This window comes from Prosopis cineraria, unplaced genomic scaffold (assembly GCF_029017545.1).
Source record: "Prosopis cineraria cultivar Desert tree isolate PC_DT_omini unplaced genomic scaffold, ASM2901754v1 PC7, whole genome shotgun sequence".
In the NCBI taxonomy this organism is placed as follows: domain Eukaryota; kingdom Viridiplantae; phylum Streptophyta; class Magnoliopsida; order Fabales; family Fabaceae; genus Prosopis; species Prosopis cineraria.
In genome coordinates, this window is record NW_026555338.1 from 20,567,980 (window position 1) to 20,589,543 (window position 21,564).

A 21,564-nucleotide genomic window follows, 5' to 3' on the forward strand; every position below is an offset into this window, starting at 1 on the left:
ATTATTATACTTAACTAATTTTCTTAATTAAACTGTGTGAGTAATTATTTTCTTTAATATTAAAAAATAGAGGGAGTAATTTGTAGTTTTTTTTGTTCCTGGATTTGTTGACCAGAGATAGTTAACCCTTATTAACTATTATTGCTGTCAAAATGTAAAATAGAGAATTTTCTCTCCATCTACATTTTTATTGCTCACAAGTGACATCTATTAAAAATAAATCATGTTCAATATATATACAAACTCATCTGTAAATATGAGAACCCTTTCTAGTTGGATTTCGAATTTTGGCTCTCTACATTGTACAGGACGAGCTCCTCCATCAGATTAAGATTATTCAAAAACCAAATAGCTCAATCCAAATAGTGGAACACAGTCCAATTCAGTCTAAACCAAATTGTCCAATTCAAACAAAACCAATTAACCCATACTTTTATTTGAGTTTGATTGAATAAGAGAGAGACTGAGTATTAGAGATTGAGTTATTAGACAATTTGATCTAGTCTAGGTCCACAATTGTATTATCATATTCATAAGTAGTTCTTCCCTTTCTATTCTAATGTTCGTTATAGCAATCTTTGCCACTTGCTTCTTCAAAGAAGAATTACTCAAATCCATGTTCACGAAGTTGACTTTATATCTTTCTTCGCTTCATATCTCTATTGTAGCCATGATAAGCGCATACAAATGACTCGTTGGCTCTCCCTCCCATTATTATGCTTGCATGGGTTCCCATTCTCCTCTTTGTTCTGTCACAGATCCCATTTCTTCTCACTGCTACTTTTCTACTTATTGAAATGTATTTAACAGGAAAGTGGAGCCATGACCCTTATATATATAATGCTATTACTTTATGTATAATACCCTGTAAAAATATTGATTTCTCAATGTATTCATTGCCATCTTTTATTTTTAATAATAAATTGTAGTTTTTTGCTTTTATTTTGTGATTTATTTAATTATTATTTATTTTTTGGGGTTAATTTATTCTCATTTCTACGAGTTCAATGTGGTTGGTTTGCTTGAAAATAAGAGGTTAATGTGCATTTTTATTGCTGTGTGAATTATTTTTTGAATAATACTCAATAGTTTAAACTATTTGTTGTAGCAATTTTGCTACTAAAGTAAATAAACTGCAGTATATTTAATTTGTCCTTGACGTTAAATACATTAATGTTGATTCTTAAAAATGTTGACTGAAATTTAAATTTAATTGAAAATGCCACTTATCATGCCAAGTTGATACAAGTTAAGTTGCATTTTTACTACATTTTAATTACTTTGAGGATGAAATTGCTATGATACAAATAGTTTAGGACATCATGTGCTCTTCAAAAAATAACTCAGAAGCAAAAATGCACCTTAATTTAAATCCATTTCACATGATAGGTGCCATTTTCATTCAAATTTTAAGTCACACACTTAGTATTTTTAATGATTAATATTGGGATATTTAATGTTAGAAGCAAATATGTTACATTTTAATTATTTAAGAGTGAAATTGTTACAATAAATATTTAAGACACTGTATACCCTTTGAAGAATAATTAAGGAGCAAAAAAAGTACCAAAGAAAAACAAAAACAAAAAGAACAAAAAGAACGAAAACGTGTTTGCCGTGATCGCTCAAAATCTTGCAATATAACTAACCCTCTTTTTCCCCCTTCATGCAACTAATAACATGAAGATTTCTCCTTCGAATCAAGTCTATCAAAATTTATTTATTTATTTTGTTTGATTTTAAAAACGAACCCTTCCACCATTAAGATCTAGACTCGCTCTCCTTCCCGCGAAAGCCTCCCTCATCTCTTTCTCTCTCTTCTCTTCCCCCTCCCCCCCCCCCTCTCTCATAGTGATCACAATGCCATGAAGAAACCTCCAAACTGATGATCGATGTCGAGCAATTCGCTGCCGCCATCGCATCTCTCTAATACATCGCCGACGAACCCTACGGCTATGATTCCACTTCGAAGATATCATCGCCGGCATCCTCCAGAGCCAAGCTCCAGAAAAGTCCTCCGATTCCGAATCGGGGGACTGCGATAGAGGATGAAGGCGAGCAAAGGAACGAGGAGGCGGTACGTAAACTAGAACAGGAGCGAACCGAAGAAGCTAATCCTACGATTTTGCTTGCATCCTCTTTAGGGCTCAATCACATTCGGACTCGCTCGGCTTCTTCGCCTCTTCGGTTTCCGTCCTTGGCTGGCGCGTCTCCCAGTTCGAGCAAGGATTGCATCGGAACTGAGGATCGAATTGTAGTTTCAACGGATTTGGGTACAAGATTATTATAAACAAAAATAGTATTAGTCGTTATATATTTGGCATATCTTTGCTTTTCAACCTCACCGATGAAACGATTACTGATAACTGCATATTACTACTTGTGTGTGGTGATTTTTCTCCTCTTAGGAAAGAGAATATATGGAACTCAAAGTAAATTATCGAGAGCTCCTTCCATGCTGTTCCTCTCACGCAGGTGATAATACTGTCTTTATCAATTCGGAATTATTATTCAACAAAGTTGTTTCAACTCAATTATTTTCTAGCGAGTTAGAGATGTGTAGGTAGCTATCAGGTTTCTCACGTTGCATTTCAAATAGGGTAACGATGACATTTGCCAAAGAATTGCAGTCCCCGCGCGTTCAAGCAATACTGCGCGTCACAAGTGGACGCAAGAAGAAAACCTATCGATTTCAAAAGCTACTCTCATGAGCTCAACTCAAGAGGAGTCAAAGCTTTCCCAGTTTGGAAACATCGTGTATTCGGGCATATCGAGGTACTTTTGATTCCTGTATGAGGAGTTTTTGTTTCAGTTATTTATTCATTGACATGTTCTACTCTGGTAAAATGATATATTGAGAGTGTTATTGCATGAATTTGTACAAGACTTATATTTTTTTTTATTTCTATTTTTCGCATATATACTATACATAATCACTTTGTTTAACATGAACATTTCAGGAGGTTGAGGTTGCAATCAGAACTAAGTTTGGAAAGCTGAAGGAAGAAGTAGATTCTGACCTAATTGCTTTTGCCGGAGATTTGGTGGGACTACTGGAAAAAACTTTGGGGTCTCATCCTGAATGTAGAGAGAGCTTGGAGGATCTGTTAATTGTTGCCCAACAATGTGCAATGATGTCGCCCAGCGAGTTTTGGATGAACTGCGAAGCCATTGTTCAGAATTTAGATGACAGGCGTCAAGAGTTACCGATGGGGATTCTCAAGCAAGCTCATACACGCCTACTGTTTATCCTCACTCGATGCACACGTCTCGTGCAGTTCAACAAAGAGAATGGCTATGAACAAGATCCATTCTGGGTCTTCACCAACTCAGTGATCTTGGCATTTATAGAGAGCAAATTTTGCATGCTGTAGAACATAAATCCATTGGTGGAGGAAACGAGATGGCTGAGGAACAGCGAACCAAGTCTGCAGTTAAAGAACCAGACAGTCAGATAACTCAAATTCAAACTGATCGGAATGTGAATACTGCAACTGACACTTCCAGAAGTGGTGATTCAACTGGAAGCGGCTATAAGATTTCATCCTGGAAAAAGTTTCCTAGTCATATTGAGAAAAAGAGTGAATATAAAGGTCAGGATGCCGAAGATTTGCCGTCGAAGGAAGAACAGGATCAGGTTCATGTCAAAGAAAGAAAATGTCGAAAACGTGGATACTGATTCATCCAATCCTGAACAGTCAGAACTATCCTCCAGAGCTCAAAAGGTACACTGGGGATTCTGGGGAGATCCCCACAATCTAACATATGAGAACTCAATGATCTGCAGAATATGTGAGGTTGAAATACCAATTGTGTATGTGGAGGAGCACTCTCAAATATGCACTATTGCCGATAGATGTGATTTAAAAGGTCTTAACGTGAATGAACGGCTTGAAAGATTTGCCGAAACTATTGAAAAGATAATCGAATCATGGACACCAAGAAGCACACCTAAAAGCACCCCAAAAAGTACCCCAAAAAGTACCGACGGTCCTGGAGAAAGCTTTGAGAATGCGAGAGTATCTACTTCAAGTTTGCATGATGAGTTCAATGATTTATCTCTCGTGAGAAACAGCTTATCTCGTCGAGGCTCAGAAGACATGCTTGATTCTGTTCCCGAAGCTGACAATACTTTTATTAAGGATGATCTGAACCTTTTGCCAAAGTGTCATGTGAAAAATATTTCAAACACGATCAATGCTCAAAGATGTCTTCAGTCGGAAGCTTGACACCCAGATCACCATTATTAACCCCACGAACAAGTCAGATAGAAATGTTATTAAGTGGGCGAAGAACAATATTGGAACTAGAGAGTTATTTCCAGGTAAGCACTAAGTTTAATGCTTGGATTCCTTGATTGCGTGCTTGTCAGCCTTCGGAAAATGGAAACAGAATATACCCAAAAAATTAGATGACATAAAATCAAATATTCTGCGTCAAAAAATGTACTTGGATCAACAATCACTCATGTCTTTGTTTGTGATCTTTATCGCATTTCTTAATGTTAATGCTGGCTTTTATATATAATAAATTAAGAGTTACACAAAGATGACACTGAGAGTGATTGTTATTTATAAGATTAATATATATATATATATATATAATTAAAGTAAAGCTGGAACTGCAATTATTAGTTCTAAATAACATTGTTCATTTTTTTAAATATTAATATATTTTATTTTAAAAGAAAAATGATGAATGATGCAAGTAAAAATAGGTTTTATTTTACATTAAAACACTTCAACAAAATAAAATAAAAATAAAAAATGATCCAAATCTAAAGAACAGGAGAATATATTTCTTTTGTACATTTCATTTTTTTTAATAGCGTATGTATAGTTATTTCAAATCTAAAGGACAGGAGAATATATTTCTTTTCCCCCTCTCCTCGATTAAAATAGAAGAAAGACCTGTATAGAATTGGTAAATAAGGGAGGATAGGTCTTCCTTTCTCAGGAGAATAAAAGATTGAGAGAATTACAATCACATCCCATATAATAAAATTAATAACAATAATATTTATTAATAAATTAAACTATATTAACAATTAATTATATTGTTAATACAATTTAATTTAATTTATCAATAAATTTTATAGTAATTAATTTTTTTACATGAGATTTCGTGTAATTCTCCCAACATCTCAAACATTTGGTTAATAATTTCCTTTATAATGTCTTATTATTTTTATTTTTTGTAATTTTTCTTAGTTATTACTATCACATTGATAAATATACTGTCATGACAGATTAACAAACTAGTGGAAATTGCTCGTTCTGTTGCAAATGTGAATGACTACAGATCTTTGAACTATGTAAGTCGTCGCGTAGAAGAACTTAATCTCACCATTCAGGACAGAAAGGTCGATGCTCTCATTGTTGAAACTTTTGGGCGACGCATAGAGACTCTCTTGTCGTGAGTATATTTTAGTGTGCTCTTCTCTGTTCGTATCTTTTTCTCTGTCACATGCTCATTTTTAATTTCGAACAAGTGTCTTTCCACACCAATTTTTTGGGTATCCGATGATCAAGTCTTCAAACTTCCTGTTGTTGGTGGTGGTGGTCAATATTTGCTTCAACCCGGGCATGCCAACGCCCATCGTATCATCATCTCTACCACCTTATGACAAGATGGGAGAGTGTGAATGTGGCTTCCAAAATACCTAGAAGTAGTTGGCCAAAAAGTAAAAAAAAATTACTGCAAGAAAACTTACATTTGTGGTTATCAAAGGGGAAAAACCTTGTACATATGCTATCTATAATCTGTTAATATGCAACTCCCTTTACAGGGAAAAATATTTATCTCTTTGCGATCAACTAGACAACGAAAAGGTAGACTCATCGAATGGCTTGGTTGAAGAAGAGAGTTCAGTGGAAGATGATACTATTCGAAGCCTTCGTGCTAGCCCAATTCACCATTGTTCTAGGGATCGAACCTCCATCGAAGACTTCGAAATAATAAAACCAATAAGCCGAGGTGCATTCGGACGAGTTTTCCTAGCCAGGAAAAGAGCAACCGGAGATTTGTTTGCCATAAAGGTTGGAAATGGTTTCTTTCTTTTTTTTTTTTCGATCAAATGGAAATGGTTTCTTACTAAACAAAAATTGCTCTGAAGGTTTATTTCTTTGTCCGTATGTGTATTTCTTCATTCGGTGGGTAGATATGTCACGTCCGTTTTCGTATAGAGCACTGCAGCAAGTGTCATTTGCTTTCTGTGAAATTGAATATTTTGTTTGATTGTCCAAAAGGGTTTCCCCCCCCCCCCCCGGGGGGGGGGCGGGCGGACTAGAAAGGGGGTTCTTTTGAAACACTATAAATTTTAAATCTTGAAATATTTAGTTTTTATTTGTTTGTTTGTTCTTTGTAAAATGCCGTTGATGTTGGAAAAGTGCTTTCATATTTTTTTTATATAAGATTAATTTCTTCTTTTATGGGAGGGGCATGTTAGGTATTATACTAAAACTATTCGTCTTCTTTCATTTAATTGTTTGAGATGTTGATTTGAACTGGTCTTTTTCTTGCATATAACTCCATCTATGAGGTCCCGCACATTCCATTCTATACAGCTGCCAATTGTCTGCGTTGGTTCAAACACCTAAAATTGACAGCCAACGAAGAAGTCAGTGATACAATCAAGATACTTGGCAGTCTTCTTGACTGTAAATTACAAGCCAATTAGGAACCAATTGGACATTTTAAGGATTAAAGTATCTTACAACTTTACTGTCCCAAACCCAGAAGCGGTTAATTGGAACCATTAGCAAGTTTTACTGCTATTTTATTTGTAATTAAAAAAGAAGGTAAGGTGAGTTGAGTTCTAAGGACTTGTCAATTCTAAACCTTTATAATACGGAATAAAGTGATCAAGGGTAGAGACGAACTTGTCATATGGTCATTAACTCTAGATAGAGTCAACTGCTCAAGTTTCACTCCCTGGAGCCTGAGAACTTAATGTAATGGAGTATTATCTGACTGAACTGTGGTATCAACTTCAACATTTTCAGGCTGATTCTGGTTTACAAATAACTTCTGTAGAAGTGCCAACTGCTCCTTACTGAACATATATCCATGTGTATATTACTTTCTTTCACCTTGAAAATTGGATGGTCTTCTATACAACTTCTAGCTAACTAGCGTAACTAGTCCTGTGACAATGGTCACAACCAGAGATTTCCTCCCTTCTTCAGTTTGTGATCAGTGGTCTGTGTCCTTTTGCCCTCAAGACAGTCATTAAGAACAGTTGAGGTTCTAAAATCAATTTTTTCTTGCACTACTCCCTCATAATTGCTGGAAACACTTCTCAAATTGTTGGAAGTGGGTGTTATCCTGCATTCCTCCCCCTAATCTCCTCACAGTCAAGTTGAGTTCAAGGAGAATTTATATATTCTCTTCTGTTCGTGTTTTGCTTGTAGTAGGCAGCCTCTGACATACATGACCACTTATAAAGATCAACTTGTGGCCAATGTTTTGTGTGAGCATGTTATAGCACTGAATGACGTCCATCTCTCATTGTCTCAAATCATGCACAAGTCCTTCACTTCAAACAAGAAGGCTGAATTCTCTATTTAAGAATATGTTTCTCTAGCTACCTTCCATATTTCTTGGGCAGTCAAACAACAACAACAACAACAACAACAAGCCTTTATCCCACTAGGTGGGGTCGGCTACATGGATTGCAAGACGCCATTGTGCTCTATCATTTATTAAGCTTTTAGAAATATTATTAATTAAGAGATCACGTTCAACAACTTCCAAGAGTGTTCTCTTAGGCCTTCCTCTACCTCTCTTAATCGGACTCAAAGTTATATGTTCCACTCTTCTCACTGGTGCCTCCCTTGGTCTTCTTTGTACATGCCCAAACCATCTCAACCGATTTTCTACCATTTTTTCCTCAATAGCTGCCACCCTCACTTTTTCACGTATGTGCTCATTTCGAATTTTATCTTTACGTGTATGTCCGCACATCCATCGTAACATTCTCATCTCTGCTACTCCAACTTTATGCTCTTGCTGTCCCGTTAGAGCCCAGCATTCACTACTATATAACATTGCCGGTCTGATAGCAGTACGATAAAACTTTCCTTTAAGTTTATTAGGCACCTTACGGTCACAAATAACTCCTTTAGCTTTTCTCCAATTAAACCACCCAGCTTGAATTCTATGTGAAATATCTCCACTGATTTCGCCATCATTTTGGATAATGGCTCCCAAATATCTAAACTTTTCCACTTGAGGTATAATTTGATCTCCCAATATTATCTCCCAAATATTCTTGGGCAGTCAAACAAAGAAGAAAATTTTCTCAAATATTGTTTGTCATTAAATTGACCAACCAAGATATGAATATCTTGTTTTCAGCATCCCGAACCTTGTATTTCTACACAGAATATGATGAGGAGTACCCCCTTACCTTTTCCCTTCATGTACATCAGAATACTGGATGGTCACTTTGCCTAGTATTGAGAGAAGGAGAAGCCTTGAGGGTCCCTTGGACAAGAGGTATTGCAGTAGCCATGTCAAATGACGTGTTTTGCATACCCTGTTTGTCTACTTTCGTGGTAGAGAGATGGCCAAATCTGAGTGAGGGATGGTAAAAGCATATTCCAGCTTTGACACCATGTAGAAAAGATCAGATTGGGGTTTCTTTCTCATTCATGGCATTGTTCCGTAAGTTTTGAAATTCATACATAGGACCATAGTTTAACAAGTCAGCCATAAATATCATTCAATCAACAAATCAAAACAATTTGAATATTGATAAATATCATGAAATGCAAGAGAATAAAAAAAAGGAAATATACAATAAATTAAATAAATCTGAAGAAGGAAAGACAATAAACACGCCTGCATTTATAAGTAGGGCCACATGTTCACCGTGTAACATATGTATGTGGAGATGGAAAAAGAGAAGTTTGAGGGTTTGACTTGATTACTCTGCCTTCTGAACCATCTTATGATTTTGATTAAACACAGGCATGTGTTATTGTATTTGTCATCACACTCCACTTATTGGAGTACTTATCTATCTAATCCTTCGAGAACACAACATTGTTTATTTTGATTAAAATATATATGATAATGATGTCCGATTGAAGCCCTTTTTCATCCAGAATTGTTTGTTGATTATTGTTTCCTATTGTAAGTCTTGTTTCCAAAGTAATTAACAAGGTAATTAGAAAATAGTTAATATTTTCAATATTTTGTAGGTTCTGAAAAAGGCTGATATGATCCGCAAAAATGCAGTTGAAAGTATTTTGGCTGAGCGAGACATCCTTATATCAGTTCGAAATCCCTTTGTGGTGAGCAATGAGTAGGTCCTACAATTTCTTATCATATGATGACGTTTTACATATGGATATACTTATCTAATATATGTAATTCAATGATGAACAGGTTCGATTTTTCTACTCTTTCACTTGTAGGGAAAATCTTTATTTGGTTATGGAATTTTTAAATGGTGGAGACCTTTACTCTCTATTGAGAAATCTAGGTTGTTTAGATGAAGATATGGCACGTGTATATATTGCCGAAGTTGTAAGCGTCCTAATCTTTGTATTTTGTTAATCTTGCATTTATTTATCTGTATTTCAGTTCAGTTCTCACAATGACTTATTTTTCTTTCTATCTTTCATTCTTCCGTTTCTCTTTGATTTTCTAACAGGTGCTTGCATTGGAGTATTTACATTCCTTACATGTAATTCATAGAGACTTGAAGCCTGATAACTTGTTGATTGGCCAAGATGGTCACATCAAGGTCAGCATTATACAATTTAAATGCACTTGGAAGAAACATATCTTTTTTTCTTTTTGCGGCTATGTTTCTGTAGAACTGTTTGAAAATAAGAGGCCTTGATGATGCTTCTTGGATAGCCTCGTTTTCTTGGATTTCCAAATTAATTTTTGCAAATTTCATTCTTTTGGATATTACTATGATCATTGGGCCTCCAATGTCTTGTAAATAATCCCAGGAATGTTTGGAATTTTAGATGACTTAGCTGTCACTTTGATGACGACCTTGAATGTCATTTAGGATTTTGCTACCATCTCGTATGCCACCTAGACTCTATCAAGTAACAGTACAGCCCACAGACTGTCTCTTAATGAAACCCTTCGCTTTCATTGTTCATTAGCCTTCTTTCCAAATAATTGCGTTTAGTGAAGCTTCCTCAGCGGTTGTTTGTTAACTGACTGAAGAAGTGATTTTGTAACTTTCGAGGAAAAGTTACTCTCATGTTATTTTGCATAAAACAACATAACAGGAACCATCTGATTTCCAATAACATACTCGTCCCTGGCACACTTCTGGAAGTTGGCATCCTCTTCTTAGGGCTCTTGTATGTTCTATGGTTTGATCTCTTCTAAAATTCTATCTTATAGTTCATTTCCTACTATCATGAGGGTGCTTTGTATTTTGGTTGAACTTATTGACTGTGAGCGCTGGTTTCACGTGTGAAACTTCAAGAATAATATGCTGAGTGTGCGGAATTAAATTACAGATTTTCCACCCAATTTTTAATTGCTCTTTCTTTTACCATTGTTTCTTTTAAATTATCTGTTCTCACTTCTACTAATTATCATATATCTTAATTCAGCGCACCAATGTAAGTAAAAGCTGCTGCTTCTTATAAATTCTAATCCCTTTCATGACAGTTGACAGATTTTGGGCTCTCCAAGGTTGGTCTTATTCACAGCACGGATGACTTATCAACTTCATCATTTTCTACTGATGATCTTGTAGGAAATGATGAACCAAAAAAAGATCGTTCTTCAAAAGTCGAACAACGTCAAAAGCAGTCAGTTGTTGGCACCCCAGATTATTTGGCACCTGAAATACTTCTCGGCATGGGACATGGTTTGCTTTATCTTCTGATTAAGTAGTTCATCTATTTTAAATAAACATGTTTTAAATTAGTCATTTCAAATTTTTGCTTCTTTTGAATTTAATTTTATTTGATTTACATTCTTATTTATGGTATTCTTGCAGGTGCAACTGCAGATTGGTGGTCTGTGGGTATCATCCTTTATGAGCTCCTTGTGGGTATTCCACCATTTAATGCAGAACATCCGCACGTAGGTGTTTCTGATATAAAAGCCTGTCATATTATTACAAGTTTCAGGAAAAATATGGGAGATGATAGCATTCTTTTTATTTTATGTTATATTCAGTCTTCTTTTTATTTTATTTTTTATTCAATGGCATTTAAATACTTCTTTGCCTAACCTTAACTTTTTATCGTTAATTGCCTACGATTTTCCATTTTGCCCTAATAAAAATAAAAGTTTATTTTTATTTGTTATCCTATGATTTTCCCAAGGACCAAAACAATAAGTTACTATTGGTGCTTTTAATAGTTGAAACTCCTGCTTCCTAAAGTTACAGTCTCATCTTCCCCATGTCAAAAGAGTCTTTTCATCTTAAAATATCAACCAATCCAAAAACATCCTTGTAAATCGAGAAAATTGAGTTGTCACTTTATCAGGCATGAATAATAACTTTATGAAGCACGGATGATAACTTACTTTTATAATCATTGGGAGGGATTTTAATTTTTTAGGTTAGTATCTGTCAATATTATAAGTTATGGATCCTTAAGTATCATTTCCCCTTTGATAACTAGATACACCACTTTGAAGGAATAGTAAAAAAAACTTGGGCAACCAACCAGTTGAAAACTTTCTAATAAAGGAAAATTAAAAACTGAAAGGGAAAATTCTTGAAGACTATTCATGAACATGGGTTTACCTGGTTAAGATCCCTAAGCTAACCTGGTCTAGTATAATGCTTATGTGGCTATCAAACTGGTGAAGGAACCGTGTTTAACATCTAGGAAAGCTATAATGGAGCAAAATCGCAAATTCATGAATTATCTGCAGCTTTTTCTGGACCATGAATTGCCATTTCATCACCATAATGATTACATGAACGTTTTATTGTGCAAGATCAAAATTCAATATAATTCAATTCAATTGATCTCATTTTAGGACATAAAGGAACTAGATTGGTGGAAAATTTTATTGGGGAAGAAATTGAGAGGCTTACACTTAACACTTTGAAGAACCAAGATGATAATATTGTAATCTTTCAAAGGTGAAACGTTTTATTTACTCTTTTTTTTTTTAAGTAAATATTTTATTTTGTGTGTTACTCTTGTGGATAACGAACATTGAAGCATCACTCAAATGACAACCATATAGAAATAGGGACAGCTTATTTTTCTGGTCAGATATACTAAAGAGAACAGTAAAGCCAGGTCATAATGTCAACGATTGGATTGCCAAAAAAAAAAAAATAAATAAATTCAACCATTTAATAGGCTTCTGCATGTAGTTGTGCTAAGGTCTTCTTCCCCCCACCTAATGTCACTCGTCTTTTTATTGCCGTTTAATCAGAGTAATGATGATTATCCTTTGATGTTTTTTTTTTCATGATTTTTTCTGTTTGAAATCGTTGGATCTTAAAGTGATTTTAAAATTTTTCTAGTTCTATTATTTGAATACATGGATAGCTTAAAACTAATTCTCATGGATTCTGTACTGCAGCAAATTTTTGACAAAATAATTAACAGAGACATACAGTGGCCAAATGTACCTGAGGAGATGAGCTATGAAGCATGTGATTTGATTGACAAGTAAGTATTTGAGAATTAGAGAGGCACGTTTTTTTTATTGGATAAATGCATATGCTATATTACCAAAAAGGGGTATGCTATTTAATGGTAATTGTGATGGCAACTGGACAAAATATGTTATCCATTCCCAGTTTGGAAGTAATTGCTTTAAATATTGTATTGCTGAACCTTTAGGAAGAACATCAGCTAGCTGGTCTTTGGTGAGGGCATGGGGAGAACAAATTAGTCTACTATCTAAATGTTGAGTTATAGATAGCTGGTTTTACTGTATCTCCTTCTAGTAGTGCCTTTTCTCTGGATCTCATGGCTGTTCAAACTAGGTTACCTAAGTTCCATCTAGATCTTGAGATGGCCACATCAACGAGATTAGAGTGATCAGATCAGCAGAACTCTGAAGTGCAAGCTTTTTGCCACGCCATTGCTACAGTCTTCCTGCCATTCCACATGCAAATTTCTATATGGCCCGTTTCTCAGAGCTTCTAGAATTGTCATCCTTTGCAATCATATGTCCTATTTTTGCAGTTCATGCGCCTTTATTCTTCATTACTATATGTCATTTAGAGCTGCCTCCATCCATGCAGTGATGGAAAGCTCTGAAGCAATGGTTTTGCGTGAGGAGTGGTTTTCTACATCCATTGCACTGACTGGAGATGACTTAAATGAGTATATTCAGTACCAGCTAACAAAGGAGACACTAGTTGCTACATTGTTGCTCATACCAGCAAACCTACTACTTGCCTCACCTATTCTTTCCTTGAGCCATGGGTTCTTGATTCAAGTTCCTTTGATCACATTTTTGGTAACAATCACTTTGTCTCTCATATTTCACCTATGCTCCCCTTGTGGGACTTTAGTCGATGGTTCTGAAACTGTTAGTAGAGGATTTGCTCAATCCAAACTTTTTCCCTGTATAACTTTTGATATGTTCTTTATGTAACTGAATTGTGAATGCTCCACACCCCATTTCTGTCAACAACTTATGCCCTTGATTGTTGTATTACTATTATTGTTTGTTAATCAAGTGTTGGGATCCCTTGTATTTGACATGCTGTCCCTTCTAAATCCCGTGTCTTTTGCCTGGTCATTTCATCCCTTTAAGTCAATGGTTTATTTCCTATTATGTTATTGTAATCAGACCTTAAGTATCTCTTTTATCATGCCTTATTATTTTTTGTTCTTATTGTAATAAGACCTAGCAAAGCAGTGAGTGAAGTATGTTCTAAAGCATTTGAAGAGTTTTACGAAGGTCTAGAAACAAAAAATGGAAAACAAAAATTTATAAGAGTGCAAAAAGTAAGGAAAGAAAATCAAGAGATTTGGAATAAGTAAGGTGCATAAAGGATGAAGGAGAAAAAGTTTTAGTTACATATGGTAATATTAAAAATGGATGGGAGGTCTACTTTAACAAGCTTTTCAATAATGAAGGGGGCTCGTCTAGTGATTAGAAGGATTTAGTAACTCAAGAAGAAAAATGGAATTTGACATTTTATCAAAGGATTTGCGATAACAAGGTTAAGGAAGCTCTTAAGAACATGGATAATGGTATAGCCACTGGATCTAATAATATCCATATTGAAGTGTGGAAATGTTTTGGTGAAGGGAGAGTTTCATGGCTAACTAAGCTATTTAATGGGATCTTATGATCTAAGAAAATGCTCGATGAATAGAGGAGAAGAACCTTAGTTCCTACTACATGAATAAAAGGGACATGCATCAGATCAACTAACTTTGGTTCTTCTGGGGTCCTCGTACACACACACACACACACACGCATAGTTTCATCATATTTTAGAATTTGGAATCACATTGGAAGTTGACAAAATTTGGTTTTCTGGTTTCTGGCCTTCACTATGACTTCTATTGATGGCTATTCTCATTGCATTTGGCCATTTGATGAAAACTCTTCTGGGGTTTTATCTTATTTCAATCCTTTTCTGCTTAAAGCCAAAAACAATTTTGCATCTTTATATCTTTCTTATGTATTCACAATTTTAAGGAACAATTTTACTCCTTTCGAAAAAATTCGTTTTCACTGAAGATTCTTCATGTAATCACAACAAGATGAAGTTGCTGAGCATAAGAGTTTTCTTCTTATTTTTACTAGTACTTTGTCATAACGTAGCCCTCCATTTCTTTAAACTGATGCTGTACATATGTTTTAATTAATCATGTGCCTCATCTGTACTGCATAATCAAATTTCTTGTCCCCTTCTGTTTCCAAATAAGCCTCTTCATCATCTTCTTCCTTGTATTTTTGATTCGATCTGTTTTCCTCATAATCTAACCGTTGGTGACAATAAACTCGGTGCCAAGTCCACCTAATGTATCATCCTTGAGTATTCTTACCTTCAAAAATTTATCGTTGCATCTCTTTAGACACTATTCTACCTTACCTCTGCGAATATTTCATTCTTTGAGACTTCTTTTCGCTTTGCTTCTGGCAATGCTAATCATATATATGTCCGAAGTTCTCCCAATTCCCTACATTGCCTCTCCTAAAGTCACTCGTCTCCATTCCTTTCAGACTTATCACCATTGAACACGCTCTGATCCTCCTGCAAACTCTGCTGATGTACATGTTGACTCACCACCTATTCCAAGAACATCCCCTGCCTTTACCTAATAGTTCTCTCATTGCCATCTATCAAGGTATTTGCTTAACTTGTAAGTTATAACCCTATTATGCTGCTCTATTTCCTTCGATTATGTTTCTGTTCCCAACACTAAGTGCGAATCACTTTTTCATCTTGAAAATTCATTTCTTATTGGCATAAAATGGATTGCCTTGCTCAACAAATATATCACCACTAAAATACTTACCATATGGACTAAGAAAATCCCGATAAAATCCCTTTGAAACCAGTCCATGTATTTTCTGGTATACGATGGCTGTAATTGACCTGGAGTAGCAGCATTCCTAGGTTTACCTGCATAAGCAATAGGATGTCCTCTTCAAGAAAGAACAGCCCCTGTTGCCTCATTACAAGCATCTATCCCAATAGTGAATGGAATAGAAAAATCGGGCAGAGCTAACTGGTGTAGAAACCATGCCTTGTCTCAACTTTTCGAAGGAAACAACAGCTTCCTTACTCCATTCAATCTTCTAATATTTCCTTCATAACACTTTTAAGTGGTTTGCTCAAGCTTCTATAGTGTATTAGGAATCTTCTATAGTAGCCTTTTAAACCCAAAAAACCTTTTGATGATTTAATGGATTTTGGTACGGACTTGGATTTGGTGCTCATCATGCTCTTCCTTAAGTTGATATTTGAGCCCTCCAAATCTAATCTTGGCCAGACCACATCACTAGAAACCCGTACAGGCCTTCATGTGTGTAAAAATCCATCTTATGGACTCATTTGGTTTCCTTGAGACCTGATGATACCTTCCTATGATGTCTAGTTTAGAGAAAAAGCAAGTACCATGTAATTTATCTATCAAGTAATCTAGGACTGGAAATGGGAACTTAATACTTGATGATTTGATGATTAGCTTCCTGTAATTTACACAAAACCTCCAAGTTTCTACTTTCTTCTTATCCAACACGATCAGTGATTCAAAGACTTGCAGTATGTAGAGTACAACTGCCTGATCTGTGTAGTGTCTCCAGTCGTGCACCTCATATTGCCTTCCATTCAATTTAAAACTCATTACCTTATGCAAATCAATCATGAATCTTCTCGATGTAGCAAGCCATTAAATGCCTAAACCAGATCATATTCTCCCCATTGAAAAAAATAGTAGAAAATCATTTGAGGTGGTTTGGGCATGTACAAAGAAGGCCAATGCAGGCACTAGTGAGGAAAGTTGAGGCAGATGGTTTTTTTAGCCCTTTGAAGATAGGTAGAGGGAGACCAAGAAGCATATATAAGAAATTTATCTAATAGGATCTTTTAGTTAATAATATCTCTGAATAGTTAATTGTTGATAGAGCAACGATGTATGATCCATGTAGCTAACCCAACTTATTTGGATAAGGCATCTTCTTGTTGCATCCTCATTGAACTTGCTTCATGTTTACTGTAATCTGTGTCTAGTTGCTTTGTAGTAAAGCCATTCACCTTCATAGTGGATTACCCCTCTCCCCCATGTGTTGCTTTCAAATTTGTTGTACTGTGACAGCCAACAGTAAGGGTCATTGTGTCTGCTGGTGAAGACTTAAACACTATGACTTGTCTTGTAATATTGAGTATGACCACAAGTGTGTTTTTCAGATTACTCGCAGAAAATCCGGTCCAAAGATTGGGAGCAACAGGAGCTGGTGAGGTGTGTTCATTTCTGATTAGAATAATAAGTTATGTTTAGTGGCGGCAATTATCATCCATGACAATAGGACCAGCCTAACCCAACATTTTTATGACTCAATCTTATTCAGTCTATATTAACTGATAAATGGAGTGGCTAATTAATTATACAAATTTTCTAGTAGGGTTTTGGAGGGTCAACCCTTGGCTAACCAGTGACCCACTCCTCATTACCTCATTCTTTAATCACGCTATCTTTATGGCTATGAACTATAATATTATAATTTATATTTATAACCCACAAAATATGTAATTTCTTATAATAAAAAATTAAAACTAAAATACTTAAATCTAAAAGAATAAAAATGCATAGACATTTTGGGAATTTTCTTATAATATATCTCTCCTTTATTTTTCAAAACTTACTGAGGTTTTTTGAATACGGATGATAATTGATAAATTCGATAGACCCTTCTTGAGTTTTGCTAAAATAAATGCCTCTATTATATTTTGAAAACTTCCACAGTTCTCTCTTGAAAGAGCAGTTACATAAACTTCCCTTATGCTTTGTTGAAATTGCACAGACTTGTTCTGAGTTGTGGTTAAATTACTTAGATTTCGCTTTTATTTTTAGGGAGGTTTGTGTATGTTTTCAAAAACATAAAGGAGGTCTATGCAGTTACAACAAAAAATCAGAGGATGTTTATGTAACTTTTGTATGTTTCAGAGGAGATTAGTGTAAGTCTTAGAAAAAGAAGAGAGGTGTAATTTTAGCAAAATTTAGAAGAGGTTCTTTTTAGTTTTAAAAATAAAAAAGGTGGTTTACGTAATTTACTCAATATAAAACATTTTTATGAACAATATGTGTAAGTGGAGTCAGAACATAAAAGATGATTTTTATTTAGTTAATTGAATGATTCATACAACTTAAAAATAATGAGAAAGTAATTAAATTATAATGAAAGATTGCAATTAATGAACTAGATTTTTAATGGATAACAAACGGTTACATACATAGTAATTTAACTTTACCATACGAAAACCAAATCTAAACCCTGAAGCTGACAATCATATGGGTGCGTGCTTACTATTCTATTCTATTACTCAAAATGTAACAACTATTATTTTTGTTGCAGGTTAAAAGTCACCCTTTCTTTAAGGACATTAATTGGGATACCCTAGCAAGACAGAAGGTCATCATCACAATTTTAATTATTAGCGTATTCATGTGCTTATGCCAATATACGTATATATATAGGGAAAATTTTACTCAAGGATCCATATGAGTTGGTAATTTCCTAAAGAACTTCAAAATTACCACTGATGTTATCTAAAGTTAAAAATTTAAAGCATGCCTGTAATACCAAGAAGACCAACCTATAAATGTGGAAAGCACTAGCGGAAACATTGAAAACCATCAGTGGTAACTTCGATAGTTCAGAGGATTCTAATTTTTAAGGGCCCCTAGTCTAATTATTGTCTCAGGAGTCCGTCTGTAGAATTTACCCATATTATGAATTATGACTGCTAACATCTATCCCAATTGGCAACAGGCTGCGTTCATACCAGCAGCTGAAAATCATGACACAAGTTATTTCATGAGCCGCTACATTTGGAACCCAGAGGATGAACATCTTACTGGAGGTAGCGATTTTGATGACCTGACTGATTCTTGCTTCAGTGGTTCAGGCAGCGACTTTATAGATGAAGATGTAAGATTACGTTCTTTCTCATATAGCCTTAAAGTCTAAACAATTAGTTGTTGTTCTAGCTAGATCCCAAGTTCTTGGTACTTCTCTGTCAACATATGTTTACTCAATATACATGACATGGTTTGTTGATATTGTATTATGTTTCTTTTATCTGTAGATTGAGTATGAAAGTTGTGTCCCATTGCATGTTAAACTTAGGTTACATGAAATAGAATGGTTGGAGGGACCATTTCTTGTTATCCAAGTTTGAAGAATGTAAACTGAAGTATAACATTGGAGTTCACAATTTTGTTCACAAAGATCGTCATGCAGGGTGTTCATTTGATTCAATGACTTGAATGGTGCCGTTTGCCCAGCGAAGTTGGGCCAGTCTGGAATGAATTTTTTAAACAACCATTTAACTGGATGTTTGTTGTTGCAGCATCCTTTTCTGATTTTACAATATGCTTATGTTAACCAGGGGGATGAATGTGGTAGCTTAGCAGATTTTAGTGGACCACCTCCTGAAGTGCAGTACTCATTTAGTAATTTCTCTTTTAAGGTAAGACTTGCTTGACATTGGTGTTCTTTAAATCATTAGGGGTTATGATCTTGAGTTCACATGTACTTAATTTCAATTATTATGACTGTTTGCTTTATTATCTGAAAACAGACCCTCTTGTTCCTTTTCCTTTGCCCTGCACTTTACTCCTTTCAATTTTTCATTTTAAATTTGGTCTACTTGAAGGAAGGATCAGATGTTTGCATCCAAGATTTCTACCAACTATTTGCATGCTTCCACTGCTAAGCCACACATGAAAACTTAAATCTGTTATACTTAACATGTTGCTGCTGAAAATGCTATTCTTTGCAAGTCTTCACCTAATAATTTATACATTTATTAGGAGTGATTCTTTTTCTTAGGTTGACATGATATTCTGAGTGGATTGCATTGAGGAAATTCTTTTCTTTTTCTATGTTTTTTTTTAATATTTACAGAACTTGTCTCAGTTAGCATCTATCAATTATGATTTGGTGATCAAGAATGCCAAAGAATCATCCGATGATTCCAAACCATCTGCTTCGTGACAAATCTGGAGGGTGAAGTTCCACCTTATACAGCTTTGTGATTTTAGAAGGGACTTCAATCAGGTGATTCCTCAGAGAAAAAAGATAAAAATTTCTTTGAAATTGCAGTAGTCTGGAGTGCACACTGGTCTGGCTTATGTTAGAATAGTATCGTGTTGCTCCCTGAATATATGTGGGTCTCATTTCAAAGGCAATATGACTTGTGTGGCTCATGAATTTACATTTCTTGTTTACTGTCACACTTCACTTCAGTATAGGGATATTGAGAGTGAAACTGCGAGCAAATCTTTTCTTGCGCGCACACATACACACGCAAATTGGATGTTCTTCTCTTAGCAGCTTGGGGTTTAATTTCTTGTGGTGACACTTCGGAAGTAAAACATTACTATTAGGTCAATATAAATGATTGTATACATGTAGATCATTCAAAATAAAAATAAAAAATTGTTTTGAACTGTTCACTATATAAAAATAAAACATAGAATTCAGGTTTTTAAGTATTATGCAGTAATATATTATACTTTCCTGAGTTTAGTGACATTGCTATCAAATTTAACTTTTATCCTTTGTTTGAATGGGAAGAAGAATAGGGAGGAATAAAAATTAGGAGAGAAAACTCTTAAAAATAGTATTGAAATTTCTTTTAGTTTTCCCTTCTCTAGTTCTCTACATTTTCTTCTTACTTTTCCCTCAATTTTAACCAAGCCTTAGCATTTGAAAATGTTAGATAACTTGAAATTTAGTGACAAATATTATTGAAGGTCATTTGTCCCTTGTTCTATTGGGTGTGAATTTTTAAGGTGTTAGAAAATAATTATTAAGCATCTAAAATTTACTCTTAAGAATAGTTATTTAAATCAAAGACTTACAAATAATATTCTAAGACCAAGAGAAATTATTAACCAGGTTTTATATTATCCAAATCTCAATAATAAATTTTGAAATCAATTTATAACTTAATTAAGGAACCAAATTTTGAAAATTACTAGGTTTAGATAATTGTAAATGATATAGCTATTTATTTTTTTAACGAAAAAAATAAAGTTACATTTTAGTTTTATAGTAACGTTAAACTTGATTTAAATTAAACTTGTGGAATAATTTAATAAAATAATTGTTCTTCACAAATTTATATTTTTTATACATTGATCAAATGTTTCATATTCAAGTATCAATGACCTAAATAAATTATAGCCCAGTTTTTTCCTCATTCACAAATTTGAATTTTTAACCACATTTTTTAAAAAATATATTCGAATCCTCTTTTTAAGTAGAAGGGAAATTTTCAATTTCATTACTCAAAATAGATAAAATAACAGAGAGTGAAATGACATATCTCACCCAAATAGCTAAGATATGAAAGAATCCTGTGAAATAAGATAATTACTCTAAAACTTTTATAAACTTATCTAACATATTTTGAATTAAACGACAATTTGAATCATAAATTATAGATTTAAAAGTGATTTGAATCTGAAACTTATTTTTGATATATTTTAGACTCTAAATAGACAAATTTGTAACAATTTATACCACACGTTAAATGTAAGTAAACCCCATCCACTTCGTCTTCTCCAACGTCGTCCCTTCCTCTTGGTCCTTCGGCCAGACCTTTTCTTCTTACTCTCTGTTTTTCTAACAATTCCACACACTTCTGCAAACACACAGATACAGAAAATGGGGTATGAAGCCCCATTTTTATCTCTCCTATAATTATAACTTCACCTGGGGATAATCCAAGTTATTACAAAACCAGCCAACTTTCTTATGGCTGGCCAGTGAGCTTTGATAAATATATATGATCTATGTTTTTTTTTATGTTTTTAATATGATTCAATTAGTTGGGGGACAATGCAATGTCATTGAAAGTGTACGTACTGAGAATCAGAGAATGATATTAATCAAATAAAT

General features: G+C 34.5%; 1 protein-coding gene across 1 annotated transcript in view; it reads left to right on the plus strand.

Annotated features, from left to right (window-relative positions):
• The window catches only part of LOC129315339 (probable serine/threonine protein kinase IRE), a 22,490-nt gene extending 2,431 nt beyond the window's left edge, over positions 1-20,059 (plus strand). The window contains 17 exon segments of the mRNA XM_054958971.1: positions 2,961-3,306; positions 3,309-3,648; positions 3,650-4,172; positions 4,208-4,324; positions 5,249-5,415; positions 5,789-6,038; positions 9,207-9,299; positions 9,394-9,534; positions 9,662-9,754; positions 10,651-10,852; positions 10,985-11,070; positions 12,541-12,629; positions 16,844-16,895; positions 18,010-18,066; positions 18,427-18,585; positions 19,046-19,126; positions 19,564-20,059. Of these exon segments, the coding sequence (XP_054814946.1) occupies positions 2,961-3,306; positions 3,309-3,648; positions 3,650-4,172; positions 4,208-4,324; positions 5,249-5,415; positions 5,789-6,038; positions 9,207-9,299; positions 9,394-9,534; positions 9,662-9,754; positions 10,651-10,852; positions 10,985-11,070; positions 12,541-12,629; positions 16,844-16,895; positions 18,010-18,066; positions 18,427-18,585; positions 19,046-19,126; positions 19,564-19,653 (2,886 nt within the window). The 3' untranslated portion in view covers positions 19,654-20,059.
• Positions 20,060-21,564: the final 1,505 nt, after the last annotated feature.